This window comes from Panthera onca, chromosome D2 (assembly GCF_046562875.1).
Source record: "Panthera onca isolate mPanOnc1 chromosome D2, mPanOnc1 haplotype 2, whole genome shotgun sequence".
NCBI lineage: Eukaryota > Metazoa > Chordata > Mammalia > Carnivora > Felidae > Panthera > Panthera onca.
This window is the reverse complement of record NC_138349.1, coordinates 58,501,566-58,518,434: the sequence shown is the minus strand read 5'-3', so window position 1 is coordinate 58,518,434 and position 16,869 is coordinate 58,501,566. Positions and strand designations below refer to the sequence as shown.

Genomic DNA, 16,869 nt, shown 5'->3' with positions numbered 1-16,869 from the left:
CTTATTTAATTTTGACTCACAGATTTCTTTTTCCATTTAATCAAATGTATTTAAATCTCATCCTTTATGAAGACTTTCACTGCCATATGCTGAGAAAGCCTTCCCCATGTTCATGTGTTTTGTCTTTTTAAGTAATCTCTACACCCAACCTGGGATTTGAACTTACAACACCGATATCAAGAGTCACATGTTCTTCCAACTGAGGCAGCCAGGAGTCCCAAAGCTTTCCCATGTTCAAATCAGAGAATTATTTTCTTAAGAACTTTTAAACATTTAATTCTTGAATCCTTTTATGACTTATTTTAGTGGATACTCTTAGGATCTAAACTGACTTTTTCTCTCCAATTTTCATGTGTTGAGTAATTTTTCCCTCTTCATAGATTAGTGATGCCTTGTTTTAAAGTTGTGAAAAGGCACTGCCTCTTCCACCTACACCACAACTCTAAGCAATACTGACACTATTCTCTATCCCAAAAGTGTTCTCAAAGTCCTTCTCAGTATGTACCTCCAAGCACCAATACCAAGCAACCAGAGTTTGAAGTTGAAATAAAACCTATATACAATACCTATATGGGAATTTCTGCCACTCCCCCCGCCCCCGGACTTTCCATTAAGTAATAATGGAATGCCTGTATATACCAATAATCTGATCTGTTACAGTTTTACATAGCACATGTTATCATATCTAGGAGGGCTAGTTCATATTCTCCTTACTGTTTACAAAAGACTTTTTACATTGTCAGAGAAAATTGAGAAGACTTTGAAATAGGGCCCCCTGTCTCCCCCTACCCTTACTAAGTCCTGATTAAAGCACCCTTCAGGAATATCTCCACCTAAAAGGTATCACTGAGCTACTTACAGTTCTATAAATTGTACTTCTATTTAGGAGCAGTACTGACAGAGATACAGCTATGCACATGCTTTTGACTTACAAGGAAAAGGAGTAGTTTTTGATATTCTCTGAACTCCTTTATACTTTTAGGACACTCAGGACCCTAAACAACTTCTCAGTACTTAAGGGGTTAAAAGCAGAGATTTTTAGTGGAGTAGAGTTTAAAATTAAGAAATATTTAAAATACTGATTCATTTAAAAATGAGCAATAAGAATGCACTACATCTTAGCAAAGATAACATCTTAGTATTAATATGAAAGTCATTTTGATTTCATGGACCCTCTTAAGACAACACGACCTATTCTGAAGCAAGTCAGTTTGTTCCAGAATACGAAAGAGCATAACCAAAGACAATGTGACAAGTGAATTTTATTTGCCTTGCTTACTCTGAAAGAAGCTATAAAATGTGTTAATGTCTTAGCAAATTGCACTCAATTTTAAAGTGTGTGCTCCCATGGTTTACTGATTGTCTTCCTTCACCTATAATATAAAATGTTATTCTTTACTTTTTGTGAATCTGCTAGACAGCAAAAATTCTTTGTCTTATTAGAATAGTTTGCAAGCACTGGGTGTTGTATGGAAACCAATTTAACAATAAATTTCATATACTGGAAAAAAAAAGAATAGTTTTCAATACTTTATGTTGCTTTTATTGTCTTTCATTATTTAAGGGGGAAATAATGTTCCTCAGTTTTGGAAGAGCTAATAAACATTTCCAATTTCATTACCCCCCCACAATTTACTCTGAAATCTTTGTCACTTTGAGTAACCAAGTATTGTTTCTAATATCAATAATTATATCTTAATAAAGTGTTCAAGTCCTCTCACAATTTCTTTGATTTTTGCCTTCTGTTATGGGTTCAATTATTTCCCTCAAAGTTCATATGTTGAAGTCCCAACCCTCAGTAACTCAGATATAGCTGTATTCAGAGAAAGGGTCTTTGAAGAAATGATCAAGGTAAAATGAGGCTGTTAGGGAAGGACCCTAATCCAATATATCTGAAGTCCTCAAAATAAAAAGAAGAGACATCAGTGATGCACACACACAGAGAAAAGGCCATTAAGGACACAGCAAAAAGGCAGACTTTGCTAGCCAAGGAGAGAGGCCTCAGAAGAAACCCAAAGTGCTGACATGATACCTTGATCATGGACTTCTAGCCTCCAAAACTGTTGAGAAAATAAATTTGTTGTCTAAGCCATCCAGTCTGTAGTATTTTTTATGGCAGCTCTTGCAAACTAACATAATTCACAAAATCACATCCTCAACATAGAAAACTAAAACTTGCAAGATAACTTTTACATATTAGTGAAAATAACTTTGAGAATTCCCAGAGAGGCCTTGGAGAATCACAAAAGTTTGTTCTTTTATATAGAAGAGACGCTAGAAATAATTAGGTTTCTTTAAAGTGTTACTATTTAAGAAATTAGAAAAGACACCCAATCTTCCCTAAGTTAAATTTATATGGTAAGATGTAATTAAATATAAATATTTCAAAAGTTGTTAGTCTTATAAGAAGTCCCTGGAGATTTGTCAGTATCTTTGTTTTCCATATGTTTACATGGAAATATGTTTATATATGAAGGGCATCTGGGTGGTTCAGTCGGTTAAGCATCCAACTTCGGCTCAGGTCATGACCTCGTGGTTCAGGAATCCAAGCCATGAGTTGGGCTCTGTGTTGACAGCTCAGAGCCTAGAGCCCACTTCAGATTCTGTGTCTTTCTCTCTCTCTCTGCCCCTCCCCTGCTCACACTCTGTCTCTCTCTCTCAAAAATAAACATTAAAAACAAAAAAAAAAAACCCACAGATGTTTAAATATGAAGTAAAACACTATTCAAAACTCTTTTGAAATTGTTCCAGCTTTCCTGTATTTATCAAAGTTCAGGTGGTAAATCCTAATTTCAGTTATTATTTAACTGTTATTTTAAGTGTTTCATGGTATATTCTTACTGCTTTAATTCATATCTAGTATCATCTTGTTTGCAAATGGGATGTATTTCACTTATGCACAAATTTTACAAAATATACTGATGTCTAATCTTGACTCCTGACTTACTGAATCTCTTCACTTGACATTCTTTGTTATTCCTGGTAATTAGGTCTTAGGATTATCATGTTATATCTCAACATTTTTTTTTGAAAGAGAGAGTGCTTGAGGGCACATGTGCACTATTGGCAGAGGGGCAGAGAGAAGAGGGAGAGATAATGACCTTAGTCTAAATCAAGCTGGACACTTAACTGACTGAAGCACCCACCCAGACGCCCCTCAACATTTTTCTTCTGTAAGAAATTATAGTCTTCCACATTTATGAATCAGATGTTAAAGGAGTCATTGACTTCTTTGAGAACAAGCTTAATCGTCACTTTTAGAAACATTTTATTTAAAAAACTTCTTGGAATAATGTGTTTTGCATGTCACAGAAACAACCAAATATCCCTGTCAGCTATCTTATTCTTATAATGAACCCTCATCAGATCTTTCCATTTGACAACTATCAGCAATAAATTAGCAACACACATTTTAAGCTTCAGTCATCTATTGATAGTTTTTGTTTTACTCCGATGCTTGCCTGAAGTTTCTCCTATAAACTCTGACACGGCCAGAGTTTGTGTTTTCAAAAAAAGGACATCTCAGATACATGCAAAAAGAACTGTACCAGCTAGATGAAAGCACTTATATTTCAAAGAATAGACATTTAGATACAGGCTTCTGAGGAGACAGTTAACTTCACAACATACCAGCGGACTGTATTAGAATTACTCCTTTTTTTAAAAGTCTATAAGCAGTTTTATGAAACTGCAAATCCAAAATCCAACAGAACAAGAACACCTCTGGAAGGAGGAACTGATGAAGGAATGAACTGATGAAAAATTTATTGTGGTTATTTGTTTAGAATAATGTTTAATTTTGTTTTAATGTTCTGGGGTTTTTTTGATATATAAGGGAACTATTTGTCTTCCTAAAGTTATCTAATTCACAAGAATTTTGTAAATTGTGCTTTGTTAAGCTGAAATGAAACATTAAAAATGGTATTTCCTTCTGCCTCACTTCAGCTTGCCAGTATCTCCCAGAAAGGAGCTTGCATCCTCATGTGGTATCTCAGTTTTTGTGGCTGCAGCCCAGGGAACACCTCTCCGTCACCTGGCTCATGGGTCTCACAGGACTGTAATCAACACAGAAAGAGTTCTTAATCAGCTACCACCCCTAGGGCATAGCAAGAGGCAACAGATGGAGACTTCCAATCTTTCTGCAAGAGTCCTATTAGCTTATCTTTGTAGCTGTAGTCTGAGAGGCAGGCTTCTAATTAAGCATAAGTCTCAAGATTCTACTTGTAAGGATACTCTCCAGAGACCTCAGAGGGAAGGCCTTACCTCTGTGCTCTCCCTCTGCCACACTCCAGAGCACCAGTATCTCCCAGAGGGGAGCTATATACACATCAGTTGCTCTGATTTTTGTGGCTGCCGCCTAGTGGATGACCCTTGATTGTCTGGTTCTGGTTGATAGCGGGACTTGCATTCCTGAGAGACGAGGTCCCATGGGCTGTAACAATCAAGAGACAGTTCTGGGCTGGCAACCCCCCCCCCACTACCACCACAACCAGTGCACAGCACAAATAGCAGACTGAAATATATCTGTCTTTCTGTGAAGAAGGCTTATTTGCATGTCCTGGAGCTTCAACCTTAGGGGTAGGCTTCTGGTTTAGCATACATCTAGTGACCTACTGAGGTGACTGATCTCTGGGGACTGAGGCTAGTGGATGCCATCTTTGCCCTGTACCTCTGCATTACTTCAAGTCACTGTTCTTTCCTGGGAAGGAGCTTGTACCACTGTCTGGTGCCCTGATTTTCATGGTTGCTGCCCAGGGCGTCCCTCTAGGATCTAGTGGCTAGTGGGACTTACGCTTGTGATCCCCAAAGAATATACATATTTGCATACTTTAAAGTCTGCTACCTGAAAGTCTGGTTTCCAATCAGCTTGAATCTAAGTGCTGACTGAGATCCTCCCATTTGGAACACCCACTGGCCTTCACACACCCTCAATTACTGGGAGCGATTAAAAATTAAAGACTGCTTGGACAATCACAAAGGTTTGAGAGACAACCAAGAGCTAGGCAGGGTTGAACTATTTTTACAAAGCTATCATAATCAAAACAGTATGGTATTAGCATAGAAACAGATACACAGATCAATGGAATAGTATAGAGAAGCCAGAAATAAATCCACACATATATGGTCAATTCATTTATGATAAAGGAGCCAAGAATATACAATGGGGAAAGGACAATCCTTCAATAAATGGTGTTGGAAAAACTGGACAGCCACATGCAAAAGAATGAAATTGGACAACTATCTTACACCATACACAAATACTAACTCAAAATGGATTAAAGACTTGAATAGAAGACCTGAAATCATAAAACTCCTGGAAGAAAACATAGGCAGTAGGCCCCTTGACATCAGTCTTAGAGATGATTTTTTGGGTTTGACACCAAAAGCAAAGACAATAAAAGCAAAAATAAACAAGTGAGACTACATCAAACCAAAAGCTTCTGCACAGCAAAGGAAACCATGAACAAAATGAAAAGGCAACCTATGGAAAGAAAATATTTGCAAATCACATATTTGATAAGGGGTTAATATCCAAAATGAATAAAGAACTCATAATCAATAGCTAAAAGACAAATAATCTGATTAAAAAATAAGCAGAGGATATGAACAGATTATTTCTCCAAGGAAGACAGATGACCAAAAAGTAAACAAAAAGGTGCTTGAATCACTAATCATCAGACAAAAGCAAATCAAAACCACACTGAGATATCACCTCATACCTGTTAGACTGGCTACTATCAAAAACATAAGAAATAACAAGCACTGGTGAGAATGTGGAGTAAAGGGAACCTTTGGGCACTGTTGGTTGGAATGTAAATTAGTGCAACCACTATAAAAAAAACTTTATGAAGGTCTCTCGAAAAAGTAGAAAATAGAGGGGTGCCTGGCTGGCTCAGTCAGCCTCGACTCTTGATCCCAAAGTCATGAATTCAAGTCCCACAGTGGGTGCAGAGCCTACTTAAACATACAAACAACTCAAAAAGTTAAAAATAGAACTACCATACGATCCAGTGTGGGGAAATAGGTTCAAGACTTCCTTCTGACATAAATGGGTCAGAAAAAAGCTTTGGGCGGAAAGCCGCCACCATGGGGCAAAACACCCAAAGTTAGCCAGTGAGATATTATAATGGGGTCACGAGTAACTTGTTATATCACCTCAGGAAATTAATTTCCATCTGGCACTAATATACTATTGTGCTTTGATCACAAACCCCACTTGCCCCCCAGATCCTTTGCTTCTTACACACATGTTAACAATTACCATCTGATTGTTTTCTTCATGTTCACCACGTGTGTAAGATCTTGAGAGCTCAATAAAAGAGACAAAACCCCTGCTTGGGGCTCTGGTCTCCTCCTGGACATTAGCCTCTCTCATATCCAATTCTGCATCTGCTCTCTTGCTGGACAAGAGAGAACTCCAGACTCATAGTCTGTGACAATCCAGCAATTCCAATTCTGTGTATTTATCCAAAGAAATGAAAAAACGAACTTGAGAAGATACATATGCCCCCATGTTCACTGCATTATTATTTATAATAGCCAAGACATGGAAGCAACCTAACTGCCCACTGATAGATGAATGGATGAAGAAAATGTCTTTCTTTTTCTTTCTTTCTTTCTTTCTTTCTTTCTTTCTTTCTTTCTTCCTTTCTCTCCCCCCCACCCCACACACACAATGGAATATTATTCAGTCATAAAAAAGAAGGAAATCTTGACATTTGTTACAACAAGGATGAACCTTGAGGGTATTAGGCTAAGTGAAATAAGTCAGAGAAAGGCAAACACCCTATGATCTCACTTACTTCTATGTGGAGTCTTAAAAAAACAAAAAAGCTCATATATATAGGGAACAGATTGGTGGCTGCCAGAAGTAAGGGGGGGTGGGAGGGTGGACAAAATGGGTGAAGTGCATCAAAAGATACAAATTTCCAGATATAAAATAAATAAGTCATGGAGATGTAATGTACAGCACGGTGACTATAATTAATAATAATCTATTACATATTTGAAAGTTGTTAAGAGAGTAAATCTTACAAGTTCTGATCATAAGGAAAATAATTTTGTAGCTATGGTGAGATTTTAATTACATTTTGCAATGTATACAATACTAAATCGTTATGTTTTATACCTGAAATTAATATATGTCAATTAAAAAAATTATTATCTGATTCTTGGGGTGCCTGGGTGGCTCAGGTGGTTAAATGTTCATGAGTTCAAGTCCTGCATCAGACTCCATGCTAACAGCACGGAGCATGCTTGGGATTCTCTCTCCCCCATTCTCTCTCTGCCCCTCCCCACTAGTGCACTCTCGCTTTCTCTCAAAATAAGATATATATATATAAATACATATATATATATATAAATACATATATATTATATAAATATATATATAAATACGTATTTATACATTTGCATTTATACATATAAATATAAATACATATAAATACACATTTATTATATAAATACATATATAATGCATAAATATATAAATACATATATAATATATATGTATTTATTAAATTATATATATTTTTAATATATACATATTATATAAATACATATATAATACATACATATATATATGTATTTATACACACACACACACACACACACACACACACACACACACTGACCCCCCAGAATTCAATGAGAATTCAAACTCTTACTAGTTCTCCTTTGTTTTAATAGTAATAGGGCGTCCGGGTAGCTCAGTCGGTTAAGCATCTGACTTTGGCTCAGGTCATGATCTCACAGTTTATAAGTCAAGCCCTGCGTCCAGCTCTTTGCTGACAGCTCAGAGTCTGGAGCCTGCTTCGGAATCTGTGTCTCCCTCTATCTATGTCCCTCCCCTGATCATGCTCTCTCTCTCTCAAAAATAAAATAAACAGTAATACAGTTATTTATATAGGTTCGGTAAGAATCTGTTCCCCTTCTTATAGTTTGTACCTCTTTCATAATTGATTGAACAAATCAACTATGCAACCAAGTACTTATCTGAAGAACATATTTGAGAACTGGATTTTAGGTATGACAACTCATTTTAAGGAACAAAGGCTGGCTGCAGTTATGGAACCAAAGCCTATAATAAAGCCAGTGAAGTAAAAGATTAAAACTTCTCAGGTTTGGGATATTGTCATGGGTTGAATTTGTCTCCTCAAAATTCACATGTTGAAGTCCTAAACCGATGCACCTCAGGATGTGACTTGTTCAGAAACAGGATCACTGCAGATGTAACAAGCTAAGTCAAGGTCATTCTATGTATGGTGAGCCCCTACTACAAAATGACTGATGTCCTTATAAAAGGGGAAAATTTGGACACAGATCCACATGGAGAGAGAACGTCATGTGAAGATGAAGGCAGGTATCTACTACTAGCCAAGAAATGCCAAAGATTGCAGCAAACCACCAGAAGTCAGGAGAGACACATGGAACACAGTCTCCTTTACAGCACTCAGAAGAAATTAACCCTGACAACATGTTTATCTTGGACTTCTAGCCTCCAGAACTGAGTCAATAAATTTTTGTTCAAGATATGCAGTTTGTGATATTTTGTTACAGCAGTCCTAGGAAACTAATGTAGTTGTCCAAACTATATACATTCTAAAGAAAGATCTTCCCTGGCCTATACCAAGTTCCAAGTCTGGAATATTCTGTTAACAATGTTGTTGTTTACCTGTGATCTTAAGGTCCCATTAGATAGTTTATGCTAACAATGTGATTTAGGTGGGGGCCATGGGCTTCACCTCTGGAGGGGCTGAGAAAATTAAATTCACATTTAACTAGTTTTTATCCTACACAACTTTAGTACATTACAAAATAATTATCAACCATTATATATATTATATACAATACATACATATAATTTGTGATAAAATGTACATCAAATTTACCATTTTAACTGTTTAAAATGTACAATTCAGTGGCATTAAATACATTCAAAAAGTGTAACTAACACCATTATTCATTTCCATAAAGTTTTTATCAACCCAAACAGGAACACTGCACTCATTAAACAACTCCTTGTTCTCCCCTCCCCCCAGTCCCTGGTAACCAGAATTCTACTTTCTATCTCTATACCTTTGACTGTTGTTGTAGGTACCTCATTTAAGAGGAGTCACTTGATATATTGTCCTTCTGTGTCTGGCTCTTTTGAGTGAGCATAATATTTGCAAGACTCTTCCATGTTGTAGCATGTATCAAAATTCCATTCCTTTTCATGGCTAATATTCAATTATATACATATACCACATTTTTTTCATCCATTCATCTGTTGATGGGACACCTGAGCTCTTTGTACCTTTTGTCTACGGTCAATCAACAATGTTTTGATGAAACGAAGTTGCAGCAAAACAAGTAATTTTAAAATTCCATTTCCTTTCCCATTTGAACGCAAATAATCTCAAGGTACACAGTTTCAAAGATAACAAAATGCATCCATAAGTGACTAAACTTTACAAATACATGATTTCCTTACAATATCCATGCTGTTTTAAATTATATCATCTCTTTATTATGTTATTAACAGTGCCTTTTGGGTAAGAAACTGATATAATAAAACTAACATGCCACTAAGGACACAAGAACAGTATTACTAAAATAAATGTACGTCCTAAACCTAAGAGTAACTGGAAGAAAATGAAGCCATATACTAAATACAAAATCAAACAAAAACAAGAAAAAATAGTATGATATCCTGACCTTTGCTAAATGATAAAGTGTAACTGATAGTTACTTTACCTTTTAGTTACTAAAAAATAAATAAATAAAAAAGAATCTTCAAGGCCATTCATAAAAAGTTACGGACCTTTTCAAATATCAACCTTTATAGTATGCTCATCGCTGAATAAAATATTGAGAGACACAAGTCTTACAACTCTAAGAAAAATCCCAAAGAAAATCAGACACAGATAAAATGAACAGGAACAAAATTCTGAGAAACAGTTTAGGATAGTAAAGGAAATGTATCTATTTTAAAAAAGCACATTTTACGGGCACCTGGGTGGCTCAGTCGGTTAAGCATCCGACTTCAGCTCAGGTCATGATCTCGCAGTTCATGAGTTCCAGCCCCGCATCAGGCTCTGTGCTGACAGCTCAGAGCCTAGAGCCTGCTTCGAATTCTGTGTCTCCCTCTCTCTCTGTCCCTCCCTTGCTTGTGCTCGGTCTCTGTCTCTCTCTCTCTCTCAAAAATAAACATTAAAAAAAATTAATTCAAATATTTCAAACTCTTTAGCAAATAAATTAACACCAATGAAAAAATAACTAGGTCCACTAAAAAAATAATAGAAAATAAAAATAAATCAAAGACTTGGTTAAAGCCATAGGGATACAGAAGCAAATTTAAAAATCTTATATATATTTTTTTTAACATTTATTCATTTTTGAGAGACAAGAGTGTGAGTGGGCGAGGGGCAGAGGGAGAGGGAGGCACAGAATGTGATGCAGGCTCCAGGCTCTGAGCTGTCAGCAACAGAACCCAACACAGGGCTTGAACTCACAGACCGCAAGATCATGACTTGAGCTGAAGACAGACATTTAACTGACTGAGACACCCAGGCACCCTGCAAATTTAAAAATTTTAATACTCTGAATAGGTAATATATTCATATGATCCAAATTTCAAAAAAACAGGAAATATTATATATTTTAAAGTCCAAAATAAATTGAAAGCAGACTCCAAGAGATATTTGTACACCCATGTTTACAGTGGCATGATTCACAATAGTAACAAAAGGCAGAAATAATCCAAGTGTCTATCAACAGATGAACAGATAAACAAAATGTGGTATATATGTACAATAAAATGTTATTCAGCCTTAAAAAGGAAGGAAATTCTGACACATGCTACAACATGGATAAACTTTAATGACATTATGCTAAGTTTATGAAATAGCCAGCCACAAAAAGACAAATAGTGTGATTCCACTTACATGATGTACCCAGAGTCAAGTCAAATACACAGAGACAAAATGCAGAACAGTGTCTGCCAGCTATCGGGGGGAGTAAATGCAGACTTGCTGTTTAATGAATACAGAGTTCTAATTTTGCAAGATGAAAAGAGTTCTGGAGATCGGTTGCACAACAATGTCAATGTACTGAACACTACTGAACTGTACATCTTAAATGGCTAAGTTCATAAATTTTGAATAATGTCTATTTTGCCACAATTAAAAATAAAAAAACACCCCTTCCCACCGGCATCTAGCCACCACCCAATTCCCATGTGCCTAGCCCTCTGAAACCACTTTTACTACTTTATTTACCATGAGTTTCCTTATGCATACATAAGCAAGTATAAACAAACTAAGCAAATATGTGCACTGTTCTACATCTTGCTATTTTCATTAAACAATGTATCTTACAATTCTTTCATTCAAATGTAGAAAACTTCATCATTTAAGAGCAGCATTTTAACAAATAACTTTAATGTGTATAGCAAAGCTTTAAAATAACAGAACTTACCAATATCTGGTGGACACTGCCCATTATAAGGGAACCAATTTCCTTTCACAGTGAAAGGACTCTTTCTGTTGCTTGTTGAACCAGTTCCTAGCTGCCCGTTACCACCAAGTCCAAAAGAATAGATTCGTCCTGATGAAGGAACAAAAGCAGAAGTGTGCTGCCTAGAGTAAAATGATAGAAAATCTCAGACTTAATGTTACCTTCCAAACAATTTACATTTAGAAAAGCTTAACAAATATTAACTGATGATTTTTCTTTTTAAAAATACATTAACAAAACTATTATACTTCTTAAATTATCTGTACATAATATTAAAAGTCTTACTGTATATTCAATGAATTCTGTGCCACACATGTAGGCTGCATTAACATGACCCAGAAAATTTCCACAAATGTCCAAATTTAAAAAGGCCAAGATCTATACTAGAATCCCTTATAAAAGATGATTCAGCACAAGAGGTAGCATCTAACTAGGATGTCCAAGTTAAGTTCTCCCCTTCCCTTCCCTGTAACATTCTAGCCTGAAGCTTTTCTATGAGGGTCCACTACCAGGGCACCAATCAAAAATTTTACAATAAGAAACAGGCAAGTAATCCACTACCAATCTTCTGATTGGTGTGTGTGTGTCTGTGTGTGTGTCTGTGTAATAAAATAATAAAACAAAGCTTCCTTTCTCTTCTAAAGAAAGTGACCTTACATACATATGCACCCAGACTCCTTTGGAAGTGGCAGAGGGGAAGCAAACCTTGGAAACTGAAGATCTGATGCTGAAGAAAACCCACTACTCAGTGAACCTGATGTTTCACCACTGTGTATTAAGGAATGGGTTAAAGAGGATAATCCAGCTCAGGCCTTGTGTTCCTCAACTTGTTTTATGGCTTCCATCATTTCTGGCAAATTCTTAAGTATCTTTTCTATAAATATTGTTTGTCTCACATTTATTCAATTATTTTCTCCTTGATAGTGTTACATAAATGTTGCACCTTCCCAATATATCCTACCAGTCTCTTAATCTCTCTTTTATATCCATGCCCCTTGTGAGTAATTTCTCTGGATCTGTTTTTCAAATCACTACTTTTCTCTTTAGCAGTGTGTCCAACCTGCTGTTTTAATTACTCACTGAATTTTAAGTTTCAATGACTACGTCTTATCTCATTTCTGAAGTTCCTTCCCCCTCCCAAATCTGCCAGCCTCTTATTTCACTTAAAAACTGTTATACATTGTGAAACTTAATACCTACACACCAACCCAGGACTACTTTGACAAGCCCCAAACCCACCTTATGGTAACCCTGTGATAACAAATTCTCAGAGGAGATTCAAATCAGAAATGAGACCAAGGACAGAAAAGTCTCCTTATGAGCAAGGGAATATTTCATTGTGAATTCTTTCCATGATGTGGTTTTATTGGGAGGACATGGTTTCTCAGGCCTCACTAAGGCCTCACTAATGCTTCTATCAGCTCTTAGGCCTCATCTCCTGTCCCAAACTCCTTTGCCCTCTATGGTATACTGTTTATCAAAAAAGCCGAAAGTATTCCTCTCCCTATACCCATTATGCTTATAATATGACTTCTGTGGCTATTCCCACCAAGATGGGGAATCTATTTCTCCATGTCTTAAATCTGTTATTATGCCTTACAAGTGGCTTTGAATTCTTTCTCCCTCTCTCTTTAGGAACCCTGTTCTACTATCAGGAGACTAACCCAAAATAAGTGTTTGAAGAATCACATACAACCTGGGGCAGAAACAAGCTGTCCCAGCTAAGGCCATGCCAACTACCCAAACCCTAGCCAGATAACCAGCTGATGAACTGAGTCCAGCTAAGATGAGAACTGGCCAGCTGAGCCTAACTCAAATTACTGAACCAAAGAACTATTAGCAAAATAAAAAACTGTTTTAAGCCACTGAGTTTTGGGGTGTTTTTTTTTTTTTTTTTAGCAATATAAGCTAATTAATATATTACCTACATTTGCAAATTCTTTCAGGGCACCTCCAAAGTCAGTTCAAACAAACAGCTATGGTTTCTAGATTTGTTTTTGCCCTGTGGCATTCCCTTTAGTTCCTGGCAAACTAATCTATGTTATTTAAAAGGTTTTTTGATTCGAAAGGGCTTTCAAGTTATCTAGTCTATCATATTACTGAAAAACTAAGTAGAATCTAACAACCATTTTACCTTTCAGGCAAGGGCAATCAAAATTTTTTAATCAAGGATACTCTTTTAACAAATGAAATGTTAAATGGAATCCTAGCATATAAAATAGATTAACTGCTCCGGTCAAAGGGTTTCACATTGCCCAGTCTGCCTCTTTTAGGACTGTGACATCTCAAAAGAACATACAGCTTAAAAATTACTGCAATCCTGGTTCATTAAAGTCCTCCTCAAAATGGTCTACTAAAGTAGTGGTTCTTAAACCTAGCTGCATAATGGAATCACCTAGGGATTACGCTAGGCAACAATATACATTTCTTTCGGGGGGGGGGGGGGGGACAAGTGAGCAAGGGGCAGAGAGAGAGAGAGAGAGAGAGAGAGAAAATATCCCATGAGGGGCGGAGAGGGGGGTGGTTAGGAGAGAGAGAGAGAAGTGGGGCTTGAACTCAAGAACCATGAGATAGTAACCTGAGCTGAAGTCAGATGCTTACCCAACTGAGCCATCCAGGTGCCCCAACAATATACATTTCTAAAAACTCTCCAAAAGATAACAGCATGAAGTCAGAATTGAGATTTACTAAATAAACATAATAATCCTAAATTCTAGATTTGATATAATAGCTCAAAAACATTATAATATTATACCACTGGAATTTGAACCTTTTGTTTTTGGATCATCTCCTTGATGGATTCACGTTTCTTATGTTTCTCATCTGCTTCCTTCAGGAGGCTTTTGACTATTATTCGATAAGGAAATTAATACATCTTATTGTACCAATTACCTGGAAGTCAAACTGGTCAGGATACCATATGCCTACCTACATTCCCCACATAGGTAAGTCTTTGTATCTCAATCAATATATAACTGAAAATTCTTCCCCAACACAATAAACACATTAAATTTCTAGAAAGAACTAAGTTCACAAAACTAAAAGTAACTATTCAAATAATCTTACCTGTTAACAATTACAAAATTAGATAACATTATTTTAAAATATTGTTTTATAGTCTTTTAATGGATTATGCATGAAGATAAACAAGAATAGACGAACTCTCTAAACTTCAGGCAACATATATTCATGTGTAACTTCAGCAGTACAAATAAGGTTTGATAATAAGCACTCCTGGCTCATATATATGTTGAGTTTTGATTTACTTTTTATGATAAAGTCTAATTCATACATTGGAAAAGGAAAGGAAGGCTTTATCAAATCATTCCCATAATTTTTCAAATACATAACCAAGCACACAAAACTGGGCATACAAAGAAACAGGGCACCATGAACAAAATTTAACAGAAAAAAGAAACAGAAATAGATCCCAAAGATTTCAGACGTTGGAATTATCAAACACAAGAATCTAGAACAACCATGTTTAATAATTTTTTAGTGTCCAAGAAATAAAAGCCAAACTTGAAAACGGACAACTGGAAACACTAAAGAAAAAAAAATTCAGATTTTAAAAAGAACCTGTAAGAACTACTAGAACTAAAAAATCCAAAATAACTGAAATCAAGATCTTGAACGACAGATTTAATGAAAAATAGATACAGCATAAGAATAATGGGCTGAAATATAAATAATAAAAACAATCAGGAAAGCAGCAAAGAGGGTCAAAAATGTGGAAAATAAAGAATGAAGCTACAAGGCAGAGTATGAAGATTCAATATACATCCAATCAGAGTTCCATGAAGAAAGGAGAAGCTATGTCTAAACAGATAATAGCTTTGAATCCCCCATAATTGATCAAAGGTATAATTCCAGACTCAAGAAGCCCCATAGGAAAATGAGGAAATCAGACCCTGAAAAATGAAAGCAAAACTGGAAAAAGATTTAAAAAGAAACACAACAGGGGCTCCTGGGCGGCTCAGTTGGTTAAGCGTCCGACTTTGGCTCAGGTCATGATCTCACAGTTCATGAGTTCAAGCCCCGCATTGGGCTCTGTGCTGACAGCTCAGAGACTGGAGCCTGCTTTGGATTCTGTGTCTTCCTCTTTCTCTGCCCCTCCCCTACTCATGCTGTCTCTCCATCTCTCAAAAATAAATAAACATTTAAAATTAAAAAAAAAAAAGAAACATAATACCTTCAAAGGAGCAACATACTAATAGCTGGCTTCTCAATAAGCAAAGCCAAAAGACAGTAGAATGTTATCTTCAAAGCACTGAAAGTAATTACCAAGCTAGAATTCCATCATAGCCAACATCATTAAAGAATTAAAGTGAAATATGGGAGGCCTGGGTGGCTCAGTCGGTTGAGTGTCTGACTTCGGCTCCGGTCATGATCTCACAGTTTGTGAGTTCAAGCCCTGCATTGGGCTCTGTGCTAACAGCTTGGAGACTGGAGCCTGCTTCAGATTCTGTGTCTCCCTCTCTCTCTGCCCCTCTCCCACTCACACTCTGTCTCTCTCTCTCTCTCTCTCAAAAATAAACAAACATTAAAAATAAAAAAATAAAAAGAATTAAAGTGAAATAAAACATTTTTAGATAGATAAAAGAGTGTGCAGATCTATTCAAAGAAAATTCCAGAGGATGTTCAGACCAAAGGAATTGGAAAATATGAAGAGCAGAAAAAAAAGGTAGTAAATATATAGGCATTTCTAAATGTACACTGACTATATGAAACAATGTTTTTGTGAAGTTTAAAATATAGAGAATGAAAACTTGGGAAAGGTAAACGAGAGGTCCTCATAATGCCAGAAAAAGAAAAAGTTATTTATTAATCAATCCAAAGAAAAGAAAATTAGAGAAGAAAAAAATAAAATATTTAAAGATAGATAGTAGGGCACATGAGTGGCTCAATTGGTTGAGTGTCCAACTCCTGATTTCAGCTAAGGTTATGATCCCAGGGTGGTGGGATTGAGTCCAGCACTGAGCTCCACATGGAGTGTGAAGCCTGTTTAGGATTCTCTCTCTCTCTCTCCCTCTGCCCCTCTCCCCTAATCATGAGCATTTGCTCTAATAATAAAACAAAACAAAAATAAATACAATACAACACATTATACAATAGATGACAAAGACAACATAAAATATTATGGCAGGATTAAATACAAATGTATTCGTAATTACAAAACTGACAAAATGGTCAATTTAAAGACAAAGATTGCCAGAGTGGATTCTTTTATTTAATTTGAATATAATTAACATTCAGTGTTATACTGAATGAGAAAATCCCAGGCAGGCTCTGTGCCGTCAGCACAGAGCCCAATGCAGGCCTCAATCCCATGAACAGTGAGATCATGACCTGAGCCAAAATCAGGAGTTG

The 16,869-nt window shown here is 36.3% G+C and overlaps 1 protein-coding gene across 12 annotated transcripts in view; it reads right to left on the bottom strand.

The window, feature by feature from the left end:
* Positions 1 to 16,869, bottom strand: part of HERC4 (HECT and RLD domain containing E3 ubiquitin protein ligase 4) — a 137,481-nt gene that overhangs the window by 63,093 nt on the left and 57,519 nt on the right. For all 12 annotated transcript variants that reach the window (XM_060642616.3, XM_060642607.3, XM_060642610.3 and 9 more), the window contains one exon: positions 11,461 to 11,621. In XM_060642616.3, the coding sequence (XP_060498599.1) occupies positions 11,461 to 11,621 (161 nt within the window). The remainder of the gene's footprint in view (positions 1 to 11,460; positions 11,622 to 16,869) is intronic.